The sequence below is a fragment of the Podarcis cretensis genome (genome assembly GCF_951804945.1).
Source record: "Podarcis cretensis genome assembly, chromosome: 5".
NCBI lineage: Eukaryota > Metazoa > Chordata > Lepidosauria > Squamata > Lacertidae > Podarcis > Podarcis cretensis.
Window position 1 is genome coordinate 5,143,837 of NC_137174.1, and position 23,821 is coordinate 5,167,657.

A 23,821-nucleotide genomic window follows, 5' to 3' on the forward strand; every position below is an offset into this window, starting at 1 on the left:
TAAGTAAATAAGTAAGTGAGAGAAAGAGAGTCTCAAACGCCCAATGCAGAAAGCATAACATTCAGTTTGAATTAAGATGGAGGCTTACCTGGAGAGAATGCCCAGTGGGACTCAAACTGAATCGAAATGTTTCATTGAATGAAGGTTCTCGGTCATGCCTGCATACTCTTGTTTTCTTCTTAATTACTCTCTTTTGAGTTGCAAGGTTGACAACGTACAGCTTCACATACAGATCTGTTCAAATAAGCAGTTCAACCTGTCATACAGAACCTCATTAGGTGTCTTTGCTGCTAACTCATTTAGAATTAAATTAGTTAATGGTTAATTAAGATGAGGGAAACTTCTCTCTGCTGTTTCCCTCGATATCAAAATGAGGTAATTTCAGGAGAGCTGATGAAGTGCTCTGAAATTCAGGGCCCTGAAAGCAAATTCTTTCCCAATGAGTACAGAAATTCACTGAATGAAATAGTTTAGAAATCTTTCCTATAAGAGATGAAGCTGAGACGGAAAAAACTGCACATTATTTTTTTGGAAAATGAAATAAACCAGAGGTACTTCAGCCAGAAACAGGTATTGACATATACCGGTAATTATGACATAACACTACCTTAGAATGGAATAGCTTTCCTGTCATAAAGCGGTTTGCCACTCTTGACTTGAAGCACTTTGAGTTTGGAGAGGAGTAAGACTTTAAATTTTGAATTCTGAGTCCCGTGATCATTACAGTCCAATTGCTAGGCAGCTCCAAAAATGTAAAAAGCTAGATGGCTAAATACACGGTAAAAGGGCCTCTTGTCTGCTGTAGGTAACACCTCCCTCATCCCTTTCAGAAAAGGTTGAAACTCAGTGTCAGGTAACATGCTTTGCATGCAAACGATCTCAGGTTCAGTCACCAGCATGCCCAGATTGGGCTGAGAAACATGCCTCTCTTAAATTCTGGAGATCCAGGCTGCCATTCAGCTCAGACCTGGGATGGGGAACTGCAGCTCTCCAGTTGTTTTTGGATCACCCATGTTGGGTGGGATTGATGGGAGTCCAAACATCTGGAGAGCCACAGGATTCCCATCCCTGGTGCAGATAATACTGAGCCAGATGTACCAATGGCCTGACTTGATATTAGGCAGATTCCTATGGGAATCAAACTTACATAGAAGCCACGCGCAATTGGTTGAGGTGTTTCAGAGCCTTTCGACAAAGCAACATCCCATGTTTTATATGTATGGTGCTTCTCAGTAGCCATTAGGGAGGAGGCTGGTGAGTTATTTACCAGTTTGCATTGTGTCGAGCACAAATACCGTATTTTTCGCTCCATAATACACACTTTTGTCCTCCTAAAAAGTAAGGGGAAATGTGAGTGCGTCTTATGGAGTGAATGGCGCTGCGCAGAGAGGGAGAACTGCGCAGCGCCCCTTCAGCAACGCGTCTGTCCTGCGAAGACGGAGGAGGAACAGAAGGGGCTCCTTCTGTTCCTCCTCCCGCTTCGCTAAAGGGGCGCTGCGCAGTGCCCCTTCAGCGAAGCGCCTCTCCTGGCTTCTGCCTTAGCCCCGCGCAGCCTCTTCGGGCAGGGGAAACCTTCATCCCACTGCCCTGAAGAAGCTTGGCATGGCTATCCCAGAAGCCAGATCCCTCTTGCTGATCTGGCTTCTGGGATTCAGAATATTTTTTTTCTTGTTTTCCTCCTCCCCAAACTAGGTGCGCCTTATGGTATGGTGCGTCTTATGGAGCGAAAAATACGGTACCTAGGTAAATAAAGCTCTTGCAAAGCACTCTTGGGAGGGAACAATTTGTGCTGAGGGAAGAGACCTGCCACACCTGCAATGGTCCAGATTCATGTATGTGGCATTAACATGAGTCTCTGGGACCCTTCAAGGGGAAAAGGGGGAGTTTCGGAGACATGGGGGCTGAATAGAGGAAGAGCATTATGTACCTGTCTGCACCTTGCATCTTTGTCGCTGTAAATCACTCTCTCCTGAAGATGCCTGGTTAGGCAGAAAGGCACCCCCCCCTCACTACTACACTTATTTATTTTTAGGAACACCCCCCCCAACCATCTGTAGAGAAAACAAGAATGAATGAATGCTATAAGCAATGGATACGATACATGTGTGTCGATAACTAAAAACAAAATTGAAATCTTACCATCCTTATGTGTTTACCACTCATTTTAAAACGTATTTTATGTATTAAAATGCTGGTTTACAATTGATACCTGGTAAGTGATCTGGAGATTTAAACTTGTAGGTGATATTTCTGCACTGAAGGATCTCAACTATCAGCTGTTCCCCATCAGTCTTCATTTCCTTCTTTAAAGCAATCTTGATTTCACCCATCACCTGGGTTTTACCTGTAAAAGGGGGAGGGGTCAGATCAGCTATACCAAAAGGTGCATGTAAGTATTCCACAAAGCTAATACTTCCAAGTTAAAAGGAACTTTCCAAACAATAATACAAGTAATATAAGCTGCAAGCTAGCACAGGGTCTTTACAGTCTTGGTATAAATGAGCACAAGATGTGGCCATAATTATTTTAGGGCAGACCCAGGAATTGACAGCAACTCCCCAGTTGGCTGAAAGGTACATTTCATTTCTTCATGCTTGGTAACTTAACCTTGTATTATTTTTTAAGAGTTGCATTTGTAAGAAACGGTAGTGTATTATTGTGTTGGCATATTAAAAACAAAATAGGGAAAAGGCTGCTTGCCTGATTTCTAATGGGAAGGAGTTCTGCAGAATCGGGCCCATGAAACTGAATGGTGACACCTCATTAACTCGTGTAATGCTTCTGACCCATGGAGGACCACAAGCCCCTTCAGGTATCCTGGGCCTACCTAGATGTACATGTCTTCCTGTGAAAAGACCCTTAATTGTCACTTTGGGCACTAGCGGCACCTTTGACCCTTCGTGAACATACCGTATTTTTCGTCCCATAGGATGCTCTGTCCCATAGGACGCACCTACTTTTTTTTTGGGGGGGGGAAATAAAGGAATGTTTTCCCCCCTTTATTTCCTCCCCAAAACCAGGTCAGGGAACAGTGGGATGGCGGCGCTGCGCCTCCCCGCTGTCCCCCGAGCTTGTGGAGCTGGCCAATGTCTGTCCAGCACGCGGGGCGCTCTGCTTCAGGGCCCCATGCGCGACGGGCGGCAGGCTGCTATCTGCAGCGTGGGGAGCCCTGCGGGGAACTCCTGCAGGGCTCCCCACGCTGCGGATGTCTGTCCGGTGCGCGGGGCGCTCTGCTTCAGGGCACCGTAACCGCCGGGCGGCAGGCTGCTATCCGAAGGGTGGGGAACCCTGCGGAGAACTCCTGCAGGGCTCCCCTCGCTGCGGATGTCTGTCCGGCGCGCGGGGCGCTCTGCTTCAGGGCGCCTCGCCCACTGGGCAGCAGGCTGCGGACACCTGCGCGAAGCATGGGGCATCCTCCAAAGGGCGCCCCGTGCTCCGCGCTGCCGGCTGCCGCCCGCAAGCCCTGTGCGCCAGGGGGAGTTCCCCCGGGTGCGCAAGGCTTGCGGACACCTGCGCGAAGCACGGGGCATCCTCCAAAGGGCGCCCCATGCTCCGCGCTGCCGGCTGCCCCCCGCAAGCCCTGCGCGCCGGGGGGAGTTCCCCCGGGCACGCAAGGCTTGCGGACACCTGCGTGAAGCATGGGGCATCCTCCAAAGGGTTGCGGACACCTGTGCGAAGCACGGGGCGTCCTCCAAAGGGCGCCCCGTGCTCCGCGCTGCCGGCTGCCGCCCGCAAGCCATGCGCGCCCGGGGGGAGTTCCCCCGGGCACGCAAGGCTCGCGGATAGCTTCCTGGAGCCTGGAGAGCGAGAGGTGTCAGTGCACACCGACGCCTCTCGCTCTCCAGGCTTCAGCGAAAGCCTGCATTCGCCCCATAGGACACACACACATTTCCCCTTCATTTTTGGAGGGGAAAAAGTGCGTCCTATAGGGCGAAAAATACGGTAATTCAGTTTGGCATTTTAATTCCCTCATGAATTAAGCCTGCCATTGGACTTTCAGCAATGGGAAACTTCGGCAGAAAGCATTGGCTCAGCTGAGAAGCTTTTGATGCACTGTAGAGACTATGTGGGAGTTCTGCCAACTACATTATCTGCAATCAGGTGACTCACAAACCACATTTATCACACTGAGTGTAAATGGTAGGTAATCTAATTTCATTTCTCTTCCAGGAACCAATCTGACTTTGCTTCCAGTTCTGTAGAGCATCAACCATGGCATCCTTCTGAAGGCACACTATTTCCGGGATTCTGTTCCTGCCTGAAGCGCTTCTTCTATAAAGTTCTGTTATGGCACTATGGCTCATCCCTGTGACACCTGCGCTACAAAGTTCTGTAGGGTGCTATCTGGTTTCCCATGAGAGTTAGGCCACCTAGGGACCATGTCACCATTGGTCACACCAAGCTCTGCTTCTCATTTACACCTGAGGCAAGTGAGGCAATTGGGATGCTAAACAGGTATATTGGTGCTCTAGTGGATTGGATGAGGCCAATAAATTGGAGTACCATCTTGACAAAACAGAGATGCTGTGGGTGGGTGGTTTCTCTGTGCAATGTAGCTAATTTGATTTATTTATTGCATTTAAAGGCCACTCTTTTCTCCAAAGAGCTCAAGGTGGTCTACACGGTTCTCCTCCTCATTTAATCCCCACAACAATACTGCAAGGAAGGTTAGGATGAGAGACCACGGCTGGCTCAGGTTCACCCAGTGAAATGCATGACCACGTGGGGATTTGAAGCCTTGTCTCCCAGGTCAGACACTCTTATCCATTGAACCTACACAATTAGGTTTGTATTCCGGGGATTTAATCCTAGAGCCCCAAGGTGCTTCCGGGACAAATCCTTCCCTCGTCTTTGACTTCTGTGGTCCTTTCCTGGACAGCGCCACGCTGTGGTAACCTCAAGTCATTGCAACACGCAGCATGTGGGGGGGCTGCTTCTGGAGAGTTTCAGAAACTGCAGTCACTTCAGACCAGGGGTAGGCAACCTAAGGCCCCTGGGCCACAAGCGGCCCACAGGGGTCGTTTAACCGAGCTGCCCCCAAACCGAGTCGTCCGCTCGGTGAGTCCCCGTGCACTGCACTAAACCGGTGCAGCACGGCGCGGGGCCTCGCTTCCGCGGTGCTGGAAATTGTGTCTGCACAAGCTCAGACTCCAAAAATCGTGTCTGTGCAGACACAGACGCTGGAAATCATGTCGGCGCAGACGCCGGAAATTGCGGCTGCATGCGCTCACGCACATGTGCAATCCGGCCCACGGAGGTGCCCAATCCGGCCCACAGAGGGATCTCCACTGAAGTGAACCAGCCCTGAATGTTAGAAGGTTGTTGGAATGAAGTAATGTGGTTTTAGCAGAAATGATATAAAGGATTAGGTTAAAATTGATTTATTAATTGGTGAAAGACGAGAATTGCAGCATATTAAGATAAGTTATTAGGATAAAAACAAAGCTGGAAAGGATTTGCTGAAACATCTAATGGAACTAGAATACAAAAAAGGGAGGTGTGAGGAGGTCAAGGAAATAAGGACAGAAAGCTATGCAAAGGTCTGATCTGTTGTTTTTAAATTGCTTGTTTGTATTTTTTATGTCTTTTTTATTTTTATTTTTTATTGTTTCTCTTTGTAATCTTTAAAATTTGAATAAATACTATTTAAAAATGAAATGAAGTGAACCAGCCCAGGCAAGTTAAACCTTGCCACCCCCTGCTTCAGACTATAACTTCCAGGCTGATAATGGGGAATGGGCATTAGCTTTCAGCATAGGCGGCAACTCCTAGGGACCGAGGCAGTTTTGGACCCCAAATTAATTTTTTTGAGAAGGTCTGTCCCCATCATGTTGCCCCTCTTAATCCTCTAGAGAATCTGGCACCTCTGGCTTTCAGTCTGTTTCCAAGCCTAATTCAAAGTGCTGGCATTTATTTTATTTATTTTCATTTTCTTAATCATATTAAATTTATATAAATTTATATACAGCCCTTGATCACAAGATCTCAGGGCAGTTCACAGAATAAAATGCAAGATAAAAACACAAGTAAACAATTAAAACAAAAACAACAAAACAATACCCCCTCCCCTTTCCCACAGACACATTTTAAAGGCTGTAGAATATGACTCAGCCAAAGGCCTGGTTGAAGAGGAACATTTTCACCTGGCACCTAAAGATATATAATGAAGGTGCCAGGTGAACCTTCCTGGGGAGAGCATTCCACAAACGGGGAGCCAAAAATTACAGCAAAATATGTATTTAAAAAGGTATTTCATCTCCCTGTACACATTTCTAACCAGGGTATAGATTTTGCATTTAGATATGTGAAATTTGAAGGATAACTATGTTCTAAATCTATGCATTTGTCTGGGAATAAAAATTAGGTTGGTTCAATTGAAAAAGCAGACAGAACAAAATTTCCCTCCTTCTTGAATTGGAGCATATTATTTTCTCATTGTGAGTGCAGATTACTGTACTCAGTATCTTCTAAGAGTACAGCTGTTTCGGTGTCCTGGCATAAGCTATAATTCTTCTCATAAAGTCAATCTGGATGAACATTTAACTATGTTGATGTCAACAAGAGTAGACTTTTAGTTGAATTGGCAGGTACTTAATTAGTCTTGTATCAACTTGGCCTCTGGAAAGGTAATATAATGTGGCGTGGAGCTGTTCAAAAGCATTCACAATCCCAAATACGCAGAAATCCACCCAAAAACATAATGCAGGTTTTTCCTCTCCTCGCCCCCCCCCCCCCATTACCGTCTCCGCAGATTCATCTAGGAATGATTGGAAAACCTAAATGCAATTTTCAATTTGCCCACAGGGGGAGCAAACCGACGCCACAAAACAATACTGTAGTCTGAAACCACAAAAATTAGCCTGCTCATTGTTCTTCCTGTATTTTGGCTTCTCTCCCCTGATAAAAGCCCCTATTTTGAATCTTAATATAGTCGACTGTTAAGCCCATTTTGAAGTTGCTGCCTAGTTAAAGTATTTTTTGTGTGTATTTGTGTTTAAATACAACCTTACAAAACAAAACAGAGCAGAACCCAGCACTTTATTTATTTAGGGAATGTAGCTCAGTGAGAGAGCCTTGTATAGGGCACCAGTTTCAATCCTCAACATCTCAAAGTAGGGCTGGGGTAAAACCACCACTTGAAACCCCTGCACTGATAGCTTGACTCAGTTTAAGGCAGCTTCCTTTGTAATAATTTGTCCTTCATTAAGTTCTAAGAAGTATCCCTATTTTCTCTCTGTGCTGAACATATGCTGCGGATGCGATCTAATAGTTTCACTCAAAATGGCCGCGTGAATTGAGCAATACATAGATATCTGGTGCCGCACAACTTTGCTAAAATGAGCTGGATCTTTAAAAATTGGAAATATTTCAATTTGATAGAGAAAAGGTATGAGAAGTAATGCCCAAGGTCTTATCCACAAGTACCTTTTGCTCTGCTTTTTCCAGGCAGATGTCTGCACTTTCAACGCTCTGTGTCCAAGCATTATTTTTGCTCTGAGCTTGCACGGCAAAAAACCTGCTCTGTAAAGTAGAATCAGAGCAAATCTCAATTCAGGTTTTCCACAAATGGACTTTTGCTCTGATTGAGCTGTAAAGAGCAGGTTTTCATGGGGAAAGCTCCAGAGCAACAAAAAAAAAAAAAGGGGTGCTTGATCATGAAACTTTAAATCACAGACTGTGCCTGGAAAGAGCGGAGGAAAGTTAAGTGAGGACAAGTCTTAAATGTTCTCTATGGTTCACTGGCAGATGTGCATTTTGAAATTATACTCTGTATACATGCTGACTTCAGGTCCCTCCTAAATTCCCATAATCTGGTCAGTAAAAACCACTATGAAGCTGCTAACTTTTTGCCCAAACTCATAATTCTTTTTAAAACCCATGCTTCTTTTTTCATACCCAGCACAAAATGGCACCACTATTTTATATCTGTTCTGAGTGTTTGCCTTGAAAGAGCTACGATACTTGCATTTCACGGGTTTTATTGTGCTTAGTTATTGATTTAAACGTGTAAAAAGCCAAAAAGAAACAGCTGGAGGACATTTTCTAATAGTCAAATCCTATGGCGGTAAATTTCATCCATGCATCCGTGTCATCTTCTGGGCTGCCCCAGCCCTATTTAGTACATCTATGACTGCAATGCATGCACATACCAAAAATATGTTTGTTTGTTTTTAACTATATTGAAATATTTTAATAATTAATAAAATGAATTAATGTGGTGGGGGACAGGAGGGAATGGCAGGGAAGAAAACCCCGGCCTTCCCCCTTACTTGCCAGGCAACTGGCCTGCAGGTAAGAACACTCTCGGCACACCAGCTTGAAACCAGAGTGTCGGTAATTCCATCATTAACAAGGATCTGCTAGTGTTGTGGCTCAGAACGCTCCCCAGTGCATGAAAGGCATCGTCCCCTCTATGAAACGCGCAAACCCCTTTTCAGGTAGAGGGAAAGCAGGAGAGCAAGCACAGATTTCAAAATACACTGAATCTGTCTACCCGGATGCACAATGTCACACTTCATAATCACATCTGCCTAGAGAACTGCATAGCAGCTTCAAATTTAGACCAGTCATTTACACCTTGAGCAACATGTGAACTTTCTGAATGTATCTGTGTGCATGTGTGTGTGAACACAGAATAAGGTTAGGCCTCTATTATTAAATAAATCACAGGCCTGCAGAGAAACTGATATTTTAATCCTTTCTATGCAATTAAATGACATTATTGTTTTTTCACCAGGCTAAAATACGTTTAAAATGTTTAGTCCAAGATACATTATTGCTGTCTGCCACAACTTACTCCCTGTGTTTTTACACCTTCAGTGTGTATGGAGGGAGTCCAGACCTTGCAGCAAGGTCATATCAAGAGGGGCTCGTCTCCCATAGCAACAGCGTAGCCCTGGAGTCCAAGGCATCTCTCAGCCATCAGCCAGCCTGCCCAATATGGATCCCAGTCTTTCTTCTTCCTTTCTCTTCCCAGCAAGCCTTGCTCAAGACTCTATTCCCCGGTCACCTCACACCCAGTTACCCTGGCAACCTTCCAAATCCCCAGTCTCTGTTCACACCTCGGGGCAAGTGGGGAGGACAGTCCTCTTGCCTTGCCAATGGTCCTCAGTGACTCTGCATTGTTTCTTAAGAGCCCTGATTTGACCAGGTCATTTTGCATAGGCCAGCTCACATCCCAAATAATAAAAATCCTAGCATTTATTATTTTATTGGGTGGCAGTGGGGGGTTCTCCCCCAAATCCATAGCAATAATAAACACTGCCCCTCTCAAGTATCAGTGTGTTTGTCTCCTGTTTACAAGGAGCTGCCATATGAGACCATGGCTTCATCTAGCTCTGACTGGCTCTGAGTGGCCTCAGTTTGGTCCTCCTGGAAATATGAGCCTGCAATTCCTATCAACGCCACCCGGCACATGGCCCAGGGGCCACGGGTGATGGAGCTGGAATCCAACAACATATGGACAGCCACAAGTTCCCCATGTTTGATCGACGGTCTCCTGTCAGAGAGAGAAGTCCTGTTACCTTATCATTCTCAAGACTGACAACAACTGAGACTGAACCTGGGAACTATTCCATGAATGTGTGGTTAATATTAGCATTGCTCACTTCTCCTCCTGGATGCAAATCAACTTCCCACCCTGGTTTGCAGTGGGAAAGAAGCCGTGTTGTGGCTCACTACTCTGGAGAAATGCCACAGCCATTCAGTACCAGCCTGAGCGGCTCTGCACCTCGCAGGGATGATGTGTCATTGCTTGAGAGCGGGAACAGGCAACAGTATTACTGGGGAAAGTGAGAATATTGTCATAGTATATTGTAGAATGGCAGACCAAATTCCAGAAGGGCAGCTATTTCGGTCTGTTGCAGCCAAACCAGCAAAGAATCGTGCGGTATTTCAAAGACGAGCAAATTGATGGTGGCATAAGCTTTCATGGGCTACAGCTCTCCTCACACCAGATACATGAAATGGACTAGAACAGTGGCGTAGTGTGGGTTATCAGCACCCGGGGCAAGGCAAGTAATTTGCGCCCCCTAACCCATGGATTTGCGCCCCCTAACCCGTGGATTTGCGCCCCCTAACCCGTGGATTTCCCTAACCCCCAGATGTTGCGCCCGGTGCGGCCGGGCCCCCCTGCACCCCCCACGCTACGCCACTGGACTAGAAAGAGGTTTGTTTACTTGAAACATGCTCATCCTGCATTTTCCACGGCTCGAGGCAGCTTACAAAGAAATTTAAAATCAAACTGAATAAGATATATATAGAGAGAGAGAGAGAAAGAGAGAGAGAGAGAGAGAGAGAGAGATACTTTGGGGAGGGATACTTTGCTCCACCATCTGTGGAGCAAAATGGCCAAGGAAATGCAAGAAGTAGGAGCTGGTACATTGCAGAGCACCACAATTCTGCATAGTGAGAAACAGTTCATTCTTACACCTTCTGCACTAATTATTATGGTCTGCAGAGAGGAAGTTACCCTCAATGGTTATCAAGCCTAAATAAACTGAACAACAAGAAAAAACTGTACAAGAGCTGCACCTGCACAAAGACTCTGTACATCCATTTTTGCATGCAGGTTACTGCATGGATTTCCACTTGACTTCTTATTCTAAGACATCTAATGCCATTCATACAGGCCACCAAACATTCCTGTTTTGCTTTTCTTTTAATGTGACAGCTTGATGGTCCGTGTTCTTTGCTTATGGCTCACGGAGACAATGCTTTTGGAGTCTTCTCCCTTTACTCTTTCTGCCGCTTTAGGCTTCCTGGTGGTTGTACATTTTCAGCTCCTATATCTCGGAGAGCCCAAGAAGGGATTAAAACTGTTCTGCAGTCCCTGCTACTGTTCAGAAATGAAAACAGTGGCAACAAAAAGCTCCTTTCAGAGACCATCCATTTTACTGTCAACTAGAAAGAAAGGATGCTTGAGGGGGAAAAGCTTTAAATATAACAGGAGCTGCATCAACAACTTAGAATGGCATGAAAGCAGGATCTTGTTGGAAGCTGTTTCCACTGGGAGCAAGAAGGGGGGGGGGGTAGATGTGTGGCTGGTTAGCCATCTTTCTTTACCTTTCAGTAAAGTGTCAGGGTGGACTCCAATTCCTAACACGGCTTATGTACAGTGGAGGCAAAGGAATGGGACACACTGTTCATATTGATCAACTTCTACAAAGGGGGTGGGGGAGATAACTTGATAAAGGTTTTCTGGCAATTTTGGATGTAGAATCATAGAACTGTAGAGTTGGAAGGGACCAAGAGGATCATCTAGTCCAACCCCCTGCAAATCAGGAATATTTCGTTCAACAATAGAGGTGCTGGTGAAAACCAGTTGCATTCCAGTACCATTTGCTGGGACAAAGGTCCCTTGCCTCTGCTATATACAATTGTTATCCGCATTAGCTGCTCAACTTGCATTACCTAACATCTGTATGGGCTCTTTACATCCTGAACTTGACATTAGTGTAGACAGCAGTGATTATTTTAGAATTGTGGTCCTAGAACTATAATTTCTAACAAACTGACACTGACAAACTGGAACGTGTCCAGAGGAGGGCAACCAAAATGGTCAAAGGCCTGGAAACGATGCCTTATGAGGAACGGCTAAGGGAGCTGGGCATGTTTAGCCTGGAGAAGAGGAGGTTAAGGGGTGATATGATAGCCATGTTCAAATATATAAAAGGATGTCACATAGAGGAGGGAGAAAGGTTGTTTTCTGCTGCTCCAGAGAAGCGGACACGGAGCAATGGCTCCAAACTACAAGAAAGAAGATTCCACCTAAACATTAGGAAGAACATCCTGACAGTAAGAGCTGTTTGACAGTGGAATTTGCTGCCAAGGAGTGTGGTGGAGTCTCCTTCTTTGGAGGTCTTTAAGCAGAGGCTTGACAACCATATGTCAGGAGTGCTCTGATGGTGTTTCCTGCTTGGCAGGGGGTTGGACTCGATGGCCCTTGTGGTCTCTTCCAACTCTATGATTCTATGATTCTATGATTCTAAATCTCCATTGGTGGTTTCTTGGAATAATTAAGTAGAATGTAGCTCAGTGAGTCATCCTTAAAACAGAAACATTAAACACCAACAATATAAAAGGGCCAGTATAAGGGCAGTGAGCTGAGATAACAGGAAGCATAAAGAACCATAAAAGGTACAGAGGACTGAGAAGCCTGGGGAAATTTAAGAAGTGTTTCCTTCATACCACCAGGGCCACGTAAGAGAATTCATGACTGAGGTGAGATAAGACCAAAACCAGGAAGTTCTTGATTTGTTACTTGGTCTCTTGTAGGGCAATCCTAACCATGTTTACTCAGGAGCATGTCCCACTGAATACAATGGAGGAAACTCCCTTCTTTGATGAGCTGAAGAACGTCATCAACTCTCAGGCATGTGGTAAAGGCCCAGGACAGGGCGGAATCTCAACAGAAGTGCTGGAAACTTCAATTCTTCTCCCATGACAAGCCTCCACAGCCTCCTCTTGCAGAGTTGGGAACAAGGATCTGTGCCACAAGACATGTGTGACTCCAGCATTGTGACCCTCTACACGAGCAAAGGTGACCTTCAAGACTGCAACAACTACCATGGGATCTCCCTGCTGAGTACTGTGGGGAAAGCCTTTGCTCATGCAGTTCTCAACAGAGTACAGTGACTCACTGATAGGATCTATCCTGAGTCACCTTAGAGCTCAGGATTGCAGCCGTAGCCCTGCTTTTAAATAAATCTTTTCTCCCCGCATGCTAACAACTGCAAACCATATATAGCACTCAGAACACCAGCTATAAATGGATGCCTTGGTGTGACTCGAATCTGAAGACCTTAAACAGTTGAAAGATTGTGAGATTCAGCTTGACAAGTAAGTGAATCAAGGGCTAGTACTCCAAAGTTCAGATCTAGGTGTAGGAGGTTAAAAAGACAAAAAATACATTTTCAGTGGTTGGTTTCATATCGTGGTGAATGGCACGGTTTAGCGGGAAGACACTCCAATGAAAATTTCTGTTACTATATATCTTATGTGGCTGTTTCTTTGTATATATTTTAAACTTTTTGTACATGGATGTTTTAAGATGGTCTACATCTCTAATGCCTAATAAAGGTTTGGCGAAAGAAAGAAAGGTTTCATATCAGCAGCCCATGCCACACACAGCACACTCACAAGTGGCAAGATCAAATTGTTAATAAAATCAGTTGTCTGATTTCTCTTTCATTGAAATGCTAAGAGATGGCAAAGTGGATATGAATGAAGCTACGTGTGCAAAAGTAGAAAGCCGGAAGGGACTTAACAGTATGCACAGAACGGCCTAGAGAAATCTCAGAGGCAAGATGGACCATCAGAAAAGCAATGACAGAGCAACGCAATAGCTTCCTTTCATTTGTAGAAACAGTTGTCAAGAACCAAGGGATGCTGTTCATCTTATGGAAAGCCCTGATCTTAAAACCATGTTCCACTGACAGTTCTGAGAGGAGGTCACAAAGGGGAAATCAGAACATTCAGATGCAGGAGAAAAAACACAAGTAATAGGCTACTCACATGCTAAATATTGTTTCCTATTACCCTGTTTCTTGACAGGTAGAAAGTTTCAGAGCTACTGTTTACAGGGTCACTTTCCTCGCCCAGGGGGGTGGGGCAGAGGTATGGGGGTGTATTAGATTCTTGCTACATTTTATCCCTGTTTAGGGAAGTTTTTAATAACTGATGTTTAAATGTACTTTTAATCTTTTGTTGGAAGCGGCCCAGAGTGGCTGGGGAAGCCCAACCAGATGGGTGGGGTATGTATGTATGAATAAATAAATAAATAAATAAATAAATTTCTATAAAAGGATGTGAGAGGAACAGAAATAATAAGAAATAATAATATTTTTAAAATTTATATCCCATCAATCTGGCTGGGTTTCCCCAGCCACTCTGGAAGGCTTAAAACATACATAAAAACACAACAAAACATCAAATATAAAACATCAAGAAACAACATGTCCTATACAAGCAACAAAGAAACCAATAAATCAACAGAAACACATAACAACAACAGCAATAAACAGTTTACAGTTATACCCAAATTAAAATAACTGCCAACCCCAACTAAACATTAAACCAACACCAACCTGCCAAAAACAAAAGAGGAACCAAAATTAGAACCATTTGAAAACATTTTAGTCAGTTGCCCCAACCCAACAGTTGTTCCAGCAATGTCCCAGTGGCCTCCCAGGAGCCTCTTTTAGCTGTTCAGGGTGAGTCTGGGCTCCTAGACCAGGTCAAAATGGGTCTTGCAGCAGAGAGCAGGTCTTCCTTCCAGCACTCATGGCAGCATCAAAGGGGGTTCTTCTTCACACAGTGCAGAGTTAAATTATGGAATTCCCTGCCATTGGAGCTAGTGGTGCCACCACCTTAGATGGCTTTAGACGAGCATCAGACCAATTCATGAAGAATAAGGCTATCCATGGCTACAACTAGCCATGGGAGTAATGCTCCACCTACCTCCGTTGTTGGAGGTAGTATTGCCTCCAAAGGCCTGTTACTGGGAACTGCAAATGGGGAGAGCATTGTTGCAACTGGGTCCTATGTGCAGACTTCCTACAGGCTTATGTGAGAACAGACTGCTGGACTAGATGGGCCTTTGGCCTGAGCCAGCTGTTCTTATGTTCTTACAGGCAGAAAGCAGCAGGCAGGTACCAAGATATGGGACTCCTGGTCTTGAAACATGGTTAGCCCCTGCCCCCAGCAACCACACACCATCAGTTTTACCTTGCCAGCTGATGTTTCTAAAATACAAGAAGAAATATGATGCTGAACACATATACACTTCTTCTACTTGGCCTAAATTCCATGGAACGGCTCTGCAAAGAGGATTTTAAAATATGAACCGGCTCTAAGAGTTCTGTGCAAATGAGAAGCTGCCTTGCAAACATCGTCAGTTGGTCCTAAAAAGAGCATGATTTTACCAGTGCTTAGCTGGTGAAGGTTTTGAAGCAAAATGATCCCTAATTGTGAAGGAAGCACCATATCTGGCTAAATACTTGCCAAATTTCCCAGAGTAGGAAGCTTCTGGAGAATGCATAGACTAGGGAGATTGCTAAGAACAATGGGTTAAAGGCAGGGGAACTTAAAGAAAGAAAGGAAGATTTAAAGTATTCTTACATCATGGGTCTTTAGGGCTATTAAGACTCCATTATCCTGGGGATGATTGCTTCTCAGCTTCCTAGAGTATGTCTTTGCAGTAAACAGCAGCATGCCAGAACATAAGGAAATAGCTTGTACAGACTGATGCACACCAACTGCAGAGAAGCACCTTTCGATTGCTCTGTACCACTTTCTCAGTATGAAAGCAATTATTCAGCAACAGAGATCAAGCTCACTGATACTTTTCTCCTTTAAATATTTTGGCATTGATTAATCTCAGACTATCAAGAGCCCTAGGGACGCAGGTGGCGCTGTGGGATAAAGCCTCAGCGCCTAGGGCTTGCCGATCGAAAGGTCGGCGGTTCGAATCCCTGCGGAGGGGTGCGCTCCTGCTGCTCGGTCCCAGCGCCTGCCAACCTAGCAGTTCGAAAGCACCTCCGGGTGCAAGTAGATAAATAGGGACCGCTTACCAGCGGGAAGGTAAACGGCGTTTCCGTGTGCTGCTCTGGCTCTGGCTCTGGCCAGAGCAGCGATGTCACGCTGGCCACGTGACCCGGAAGTGTCTCCGGACAGCGCTGGCCCCTGGCCTCTTAAGTGAGATGGGCGCACAACCCCAGAGTCTGTCAAGACTGGCCCGTACGGGCAGGGGTACCTTTACCTTTTATCAAGAGCCCTAGACAGAAGATGTGACCCTGCTCGAGGCAGCACCAAACATACCTTTGTGATAAATGAGAAGTATTTTTTATGCAGCTATGAAGCAGTGAGATACAGGACACCAACTCCCCCCCCCAAAAAAAAAATATGTATGCCTCTCTGAAAATGCACTACACAACTTTTGTAAAAAGTTAATATCAGGGCCAGATTAACCATTAGGCAAAGTACAAAATTTGCGGATATATTTGTGGACAATCCCCATTCCCTGTGCCAGGTATCTTAAATCCCCACCCCCCGTGTTACTGATCTAGAAGCTGTGATGTCATTTCTGCCAGGTAAAGGTAAATGGACCCCTGATCGTTAGGTCCAGTCACAGATGACTCTGGGGTTGCGGTGCTCATCTCATTTTACTGGCTGAGGGAGCCGGCGTACAGCTTCCGGGTCATGTGGCCAGCATGACTAAGCCGCTTCTGGCGAACCAGAGCAGCGCACAAAAATGCCGTTTGCCTTCCCACCAGAGCGGTACCCATTTATCTACTTGCACTTCATGCTTTCAAACTGCTAGGTTGGCAGGAGCTGGGACAGAGCAACGGGAGCTCACTCTGTTGCGAGGATTCGAACCGCCGACCTTCTGATTGGCAAGCCCTAGGCTTTGTGGTTTAACCCACAGCGCCACCTTCATTTCTCCCAAGCTATGAGCAAATCTAAAAACTAGTAACCTCTCCAGTAGAAACATAAATATGACGGAACAGCAATGGGCTGTACTGTAGCACATCGCAGGTGTGGAAGCATCAGCACAATCAGGGCTTGTTCACACTTCCACCTATGCCTTGCTTAGAAAGAATGGGGCGCAGCCGATTTCTGCTTGCCCCACTCCTTTGCAAGGGAAGTTCCGCTCCTTAGCGATAGTGCAGAACAAATGGCCTTCCAGGGAAACCCCGAATGGCGTTTTCAAGGGCGGTTTCCCTCAGGGAAAAGCAGTGGGGCAAGAGGAAGCCGTTTGTCATGCCGCCTGATCCTATCTGTGTTTATCCAGAAGAAATCCCACTTTAGGCACTTCAGGGTATACAGTATTGGTTTATTTTTACTCAGGCCCCTTGCTGGAGAAACAATGGGGCTCCACAAGAGTTGTTTCCTGCTGTTGCGCAAAGAACATGATTTATTGATTTATAAGGACTTTCAATGGTTTTTGCAATCTCCAGCCTCCAGCACTTTTGGACATGACTTTGAAGACTAAAACTAAAAATAGATATTCAATTACCATTACAGTGTCTGCTATTAGGGAATTCAAGGTGGCCAGTTTTCTCTGCAAAATCTTGGCTCAATATCCATTTCCCTCAGATCAGCGCTCATCTGGTCAGTAACTATGTTATATTGATTAAAATGATACTCACGGAGCAGGCCATCATTTAAAGAGAAATTGGATCTTTTGTTATATATCTGGTTAATTGTAGAGACAGTAGATAGCATAGATGCTGATGTGGTTTGCCAACCAGCCGTCTAAGGGGGTCAGAGTTTGAGTAGCATGCAGGATTATTTGCATGTCCGGGGATAAGATCAAGCAACAGTAATCAGCATAGAGATGAAGAACAAAATGGAACACTTCCAGCATGAAAACCATGGAAGAAATTGGGCCTAATCCGGGCCTCGGGACTTAGTTTGCTGACCCCTGCTCTAAAGCTTAGTTTAAGGGACGTTGTGTTAACATTTACATTACAACATAGTTGGGGCTTACCAGGCGGATGCTATGGGGACAACTCAGATAACAATAACAACCATGTAGCAAACCTATAGAGCTCTGTCTTGGGGTCATCCCAGCATGTGTAGGAAGTGATTGCACATTCAGAGTATTCAATGATCTCAGTGATTGTTGCACGCAAAGCCAAAGAGGGTGGAAGGAAGCATAACTCAGGTGGCATGTCACTTATATTTCAAATAATATCTGTGTGGCACCAGAAAATAAATAAATTGATCTAAACTGCGAAAAGGTGCAAAAAATGGCCCCAAGAGTAGGAAAATTTGCAAAAATTACCACCATCAGTGCCATGTGAATCTGACCCACAGCAAAGCACCTGGAGGTACCGGTCTACCTCTGAATCAAAAGCCAGGCACTTCAGGGTACCCGTCTTCCCTCCTTGTTGTCGTTTCCATATTGTCCTCCAGCCAAGAGGAAGACTGAGAGCCCCCATTACCACCATTGATGCCAGTCTTCTGGAAATCAGTGAAGGTTTGGGTAGGGTCTGTGAGAATCTTCACAGAATCTTAGGCTGCCCAAAGCTTTCTAGACACCTTGCCACCAGCATGAGACAAACTGTAGTGTGAGCAACAAGGAATGGCCCAACCCTCATGAGTTGCATGCATTAATTTCTGCTCCTTATGGTAATATGGACTGATAATGGACTGATGGTGTTAGGTTTTCTTTAAGAGAGAATAAACAAATCCGGGAGAGACGGCTGCACTAACTGCTGACATTCATTCCAAACCCTATTTTAGCCCTTGGAGCAACTAAGATCAGGCTTAGAAAGGTGAGAACGAACAAGCTTGATGCACATTATTTCCCCACGTACACTGATTGCTTTCCTCTATGTCTCCCTGGTTCACTGAACCAATGATCTTAAGCATCATTAGCTCTTCAGGGTTAAAATAAATCAAATATGCCTACAGGAATAATAATTCAAAAGCTGACACCGTGTTATTTACTACCCACATCTCACCACAGAACTTTGGCTTCATCTTTGTAGCCATTATTTTACAAACGGCTGCATATATATTTTATACATATGTGAGGTGATTGCAAGTGGAAGTATACACCTTAAATAATTGTCTCTGCATTATAATCTCTGCATAATTATTTTTGCAAAGAAGCCAGTTGTCAACATTTCATTGCACTTTCTAATATTGCCCTCAACTTGTCCTGTGCAAAAAGAGGTTGATTCGGTTTTTGGTGATGCTGGTGTAAAATTCTCACAACAAGAAGCACCTTTTTATGAACTACAGTCTTTTTCGGAGATTTGTAATTCTCCCTAATGTCACTCTTCACAGCAACTATCTTAATGTGTGGCGTGTTTTTTTCAGGTGCTTCAGTATAGAAAATAAAAACCAACAGATAGGTTTCTATGAACTTTTAAAATGTATCGTTCTAATGTTGACAATATCCAGTTTACCTTCAGCCTCCATTAATCCCATTCCTGTTTGCTTCACTGGTTCTTGCCCATTCTGGCTCATCTTTCCTCTGTTGAAAAATACAGTTGAGCAGCTATTAAAAAAAGCCTCCACCGTCAAATGATGCAATATACCACCCTGAGATCAATGGGGATAGGGCGGTAAACAAACTGAATAAATAATATTTTTTTGATTAAAAATGTTTACAGGTTGGCTCAATATGAAATGTTCGCTTATTGGAATTCACGACCCATAATGGTTTTTAAATTTGCAAAAAGGCAGTGGCTATCAGCAGAAGCAACCCCTCCTCCCCACCTGCTTGTTCATTTCCAAATGCAGATGTGCAAGCTGTTGCACAATTTGCCACATGAAGCATGCTTTCACACTCAGAAGAGATTCTCTGGTTGTAGCTGGATTCTTTTAACACTAGGAAAACAGACAGCAGGTGAAGGGATTGTTGCACAGGGATATCTCACATCCTGCATTCTGTTGGGAGGTGTGGGCCTGGCTTGATGTCTGCTCAAGTGCTGGCCACAAGTAGCTTATGCGCTGTTTAAGACGTGCAAGAATGTTGTTTACGTGGGGCAGAGCGGGGCAAGGCATTCACATGCCGGGACGGCACATCTCCTTTTTCCATGTGAGTTGAAACAGGAAGTGCTGCCCCTCCCCGCCATGCCTCTTCTGGTTTCTGGTGAGATTTCAGCAAGATCTCACCCGAAATCAGCACTGATCCTGGCACCACTTCTCCAGCAGCAGCAGAGGAAGCTGCTTCATCCCCCCTGATCACAGGGCACTATGTGAATGTCTTTATGTGCGAACTGTGCCTTTGTCTGTGCTCACACACGAACAATTGGCCAGATATTCACTGTACCTTCTCACTTATCTGTAAATTGAAGGATAATTGATATTGGGCAAACATCTGAAGCTGATGCCATTGGAGTAGTTCTGGGTAGAGCAGTGTCGCCCTATTTATTAATTATTATTTTTATTTTATTTATTAAATTTGTTAGTCGCTTTATCTTGCCCAGGGCAACCCAAAGTGACTTACAATCCAACAAACAGACAGCTGACTCCACTCCACAGAGATTCATAAAAACCAAGAGGAAAAAGAAATATATTAAAAACATCTCACCTACTTCTAAAAGGCCAAATGCCTGGTTATAGAGGGAAGTTTTTGCCTGGTGCCTAAAGATATATAATGGTGGTGCCAGGTGAACCACTCTGTGAAGAGCATTCCATAAACGGAGACCCATCACAGAAAAGGCCCATTCTCGTGTGGCCAGCCTCTGGACCTCTCGTGGTGGAGGCACACAAAGAAGGGCTTCAGATCATGACTGCACAGTCTGGCTCCATTCATATGGGAAGAGACGGTCTCACAAATTCTGTATAAACATTTGCTGTCTTGGATTTTACTAATAATCAGGATGTTTTGGTCAACCATATTTCATCATTCCTCTGTTGAGGGATTACCTGATCAATTTTCAGCTCCAATCAGTGTGTGAGCTCAGGCATCTTTCTATAGACATCTTTCCTAGAGGAACTTACTTTCAATATTTTAAAACATTCATCCTCAAGCACTTCCCGAAGCTGTATTATATTAGTAGGGATTAGTATAAAATAATTACAGGCCTGAAGTTGAAAAATATGATTAAAACTTTTTTATTTGACTTCAGGGAATAATTTGTTTTTATCTACAGGCAGAAAGATTAAATATAAATTCTTAATCATATGGAAATTTGCAGCATGAATTGACTTTTCTACTAGAACTACTGAAGAGGAAACTTAAAAGAGTAAGATGGATGATTTCTTTTTATCTTCTACTGACTTAGCGTACAAAAGCACTGCTGTCCTATAGCAAATCAAGGAAGACTTAATGCATATAAGTGCTTCTGAAATACAATCTCCTGGGGCCAAGTTTTGACTTTATTCCTTTTACGGACTTTAGAACATAAGGTTACGAGCCAGTTCTTTATAACCAAATGGAATCACTAGAGCAGGAAGTTTGCTGTTCTTCAGACGCATAGACCTTGTTCATTTGTCATATTGAGCAATAGTTAATGGTCTGTCACAATCACACCTTTCTAGTCTGTTCTACTCATCCCTTATTAGCACATGGAGGAAACAGACTACAATAACTAAACCAGGGATTATAGTTTGTTGTGCCCCCAATAAACCAAGGTTTGTTTGAATGAAACAAACCACAATAATAACATAATAATAATAATAATAATAATAATAATAATAATAATAATAATAATAAATTTATTATTTATACCCCGCCCATCTGGCTGGGTTTCCCCAGCCACTCTGGGCAGCCTCCAACAAAATATTAAAATACAATGGCCGGTTAAACATTAAAAGGTTCCCTAAACAGGGCTGCCTTCAAATGTCTTCTAAAAGTCTGGTAGTTGTTTTTCTCTTTGAAATCTGGTGGGAGGGCGTTCCACGGGGCGGGTGCCACTACCGAGAAGGCCCTCTGCCTGGTTCCCAGTAACTTCGCATCTCGCAGTGAGGGAACCGTCAGAAGGCCATTGGCACTGGACCTTAGTGTCTGGGCTGAACGATGGGGGTGGAGATGCTTCTTCAGGTATACTGAGCCGAGGCCGTTTAGGGTTTTAAAGGTCAGCACCAACACTTTGAATTGTGCTCGGAAACGTACTGGGAGCCAATGTAGGTCCTTCAAGACCAGTGTTATGTGATCTCAGCGGCCGCCCCCAGTCACCAGTCTAGCTGCCGCATTTTGGATTAGTTGTAGTTTCCGGGTCACCTTCAAAGGTAGCCCCACATAGAGCACATTGCAGTAGTCTAAGCGAGAGATAACCAGAGCATGCACCACTCTGGTGTGGTTTGGACGTAATGCTAACCTAGGGATCATAGTTTGTTCATAAGGTAAAGGTAAAGGTACCCTTGCCCGTACGGACCAGTCTTGACAGACTCTGGGGTTGTGCGCCCATCTCACTTAAGAGGCCAGGGGCCAGCGCTGTCCGGAGACACTTCCGGGTCACGTGGCCAGCGTGACATCGCTGCTCTGGCGAGCCAGAGCCGCACACGGAAACGCCGTTTACCTTCCCGCCGGTAAGCGGTCCCTATTTATCTACTTGCGCCCGGAGGTGCTTTCGAACTGCTAGGTTGGCAGGCGCTGGGACCGAGCAGCGGGAGCGCACCCTGCCGCAGGGATTTGAACCGCCGACCTTTCGATCGGCAAGCCCTAGGCGCTGAGGCTTTAACCCACAGCGCCACCTGCGTCCCTTAGTTTGTTCATAGCAAACCATTAACTACGATTTTACTATGAAATGTGAAATGGGCCATAGAAGAGAAAGACTTTGCAAGATTATCCAAACTGGGGGAGTAGGGAAGAGAGCAACTGTAACCTATTCTACCCTTATCTCACAAGCCATAGTTCAAGTGGCCATAGTTTACTCCACAGTCCTGCTTCTGAGCCCTCAAACATATTGCCCTGGGAACAAAATAAAGCCTTGCCACTTATTGTGGTCCCCAAATACTGATTAGTCAGTTGATTAATCACTTGGCATTTCCTATGGTCAATAATGATTAGTCAGTTGAGAAGGAAATTTGCATTAGCAGAGTATTTGTCAGCTACTGGCTTATTCATACATTTAATCAGCATAATAAATTCAGTTGATAGCTAGTTTTTCAGAGGGAAATGGGGAGGGTGGCTAGCTCCACCCTCTTCTTTAACTTCTCTTCTCCTTCACCCTGGCAGAGACCCTCCTATCCTTGGCATAGCCGAGGATTTGTCTATCTCCTTGCTGCCTTTCCTGCCCCACCATGAAAGGGAGGAAGAAAAATTATTAGTGTCACTTCCAACAATATCAGAATTTAGGTCATTTTCAAAAGTGGTGGGTTGGTTTGTTGCTTGTAAAACTTACACACTTTTTACTTAAAAATGTGCAATTTCCCCCACTCTATTCTGCATTAATAAATTGGGTTCAGTATAACATGGGGGAATGCTTTCCTCATAGGTTCCCCCCCCCCCACCCCAGAGTCCCCTGCTCAGGGTTCATTCTAAAACCAAACAACAAAGAAATCAAACTTTAAAAGGTGCCAAGGCCAAAAAAAACTCTCAACCTGTTTGTATTTGCATGTAATTTTGCAGGCTTAGTCCACTCAGGGTGGACTATTATGCCTGAAAACCTCAACCATTTCTATGAAATGGGGGGGAAAGTTATAGCCATTTCAAAAATTCCCAATACAGTGGTACCTTGGGTTACATATGCTTCAGGTTACATACGCTTCAGGTTACAGACTCTGCTAACCCAGAAATAGTACCTCGGGTTAAGATCTTTGCTTCAGGATGAGAACAGAAATCATGCTCTGGTGGTGCGGCAGCAGCGGGAGGCCCCATTAGCTAAAGTGGTGCTTCAGGTTAAGAACAGTTTCAGGTTAAGTACGGACCTCCGGAACGAATTAAGTACGTAACCAGAGGTACCACTGTAGTGAACTTGGCATTTAGATCCCAGGCCAAACTGAGCAGCCTCCCAAGTGCTTTAGGAGTCTGAACTGAATCTTGTGGTTGTTGCATGCTTCTGCTTCACCAAACTTTTGTCAGAATTCTAGATTGGCATGTGTCTAGATAATATTTGCTATGACATCTACTATGTTGGCTAATTTTTTCTTTAAAAAAGATATTATTATCACTGCTCTAATTTTCATTGGTTCGATAACTATATTCTGGGAAAATGTACAAAAGTTTAAAATACTGTGTTCAGTGGAACTACAGCTTTAATCCCACCAGTGTACTGTTTAGCACACACATGCATGCAATGACGCTGCACGTAAGTATGTGTTGGGAAGCAGGTGAGGAAATATGGCAGTTCCTTGAGGGTTAAAGTAGGAACCTCTCATTCGTCTTTCCATGGCTAGTAAAAGCAACAACTTATTA

The 23,821-nt window shown here is 44.6% G+C and overlaps 1 protein-coding gene across 1 annotated transcript in view; it reads right to left on the reverse strand.

The window, feature by feature from the left end:
* Positions 1–23,821, reverse strand: part of PCLO (piccolo presynaptic cytomatrix protein) — a 261,547-nt gene that overhangs the window by 5,775 nt on the left and 231,951 nt on the right. The window contains exons 23-25 of the mRNA XM_079975008.1: positions 18,921–18,988; positions 2,210–2,344; positions 89–234 (exon numbers count right to left, since the gene is read on the reverse strand). Of these exons, the coding sequence (XP_079831134.1) occupies positions 89–234; positions 2,210–2,344; positions 18,921–18,988 (349 nt within the window). The remainder of the gene's footprint in view (positions 1–88; positions 235–2,209; positions 2,345–18,920; positions 18,989–23,821) is intronic.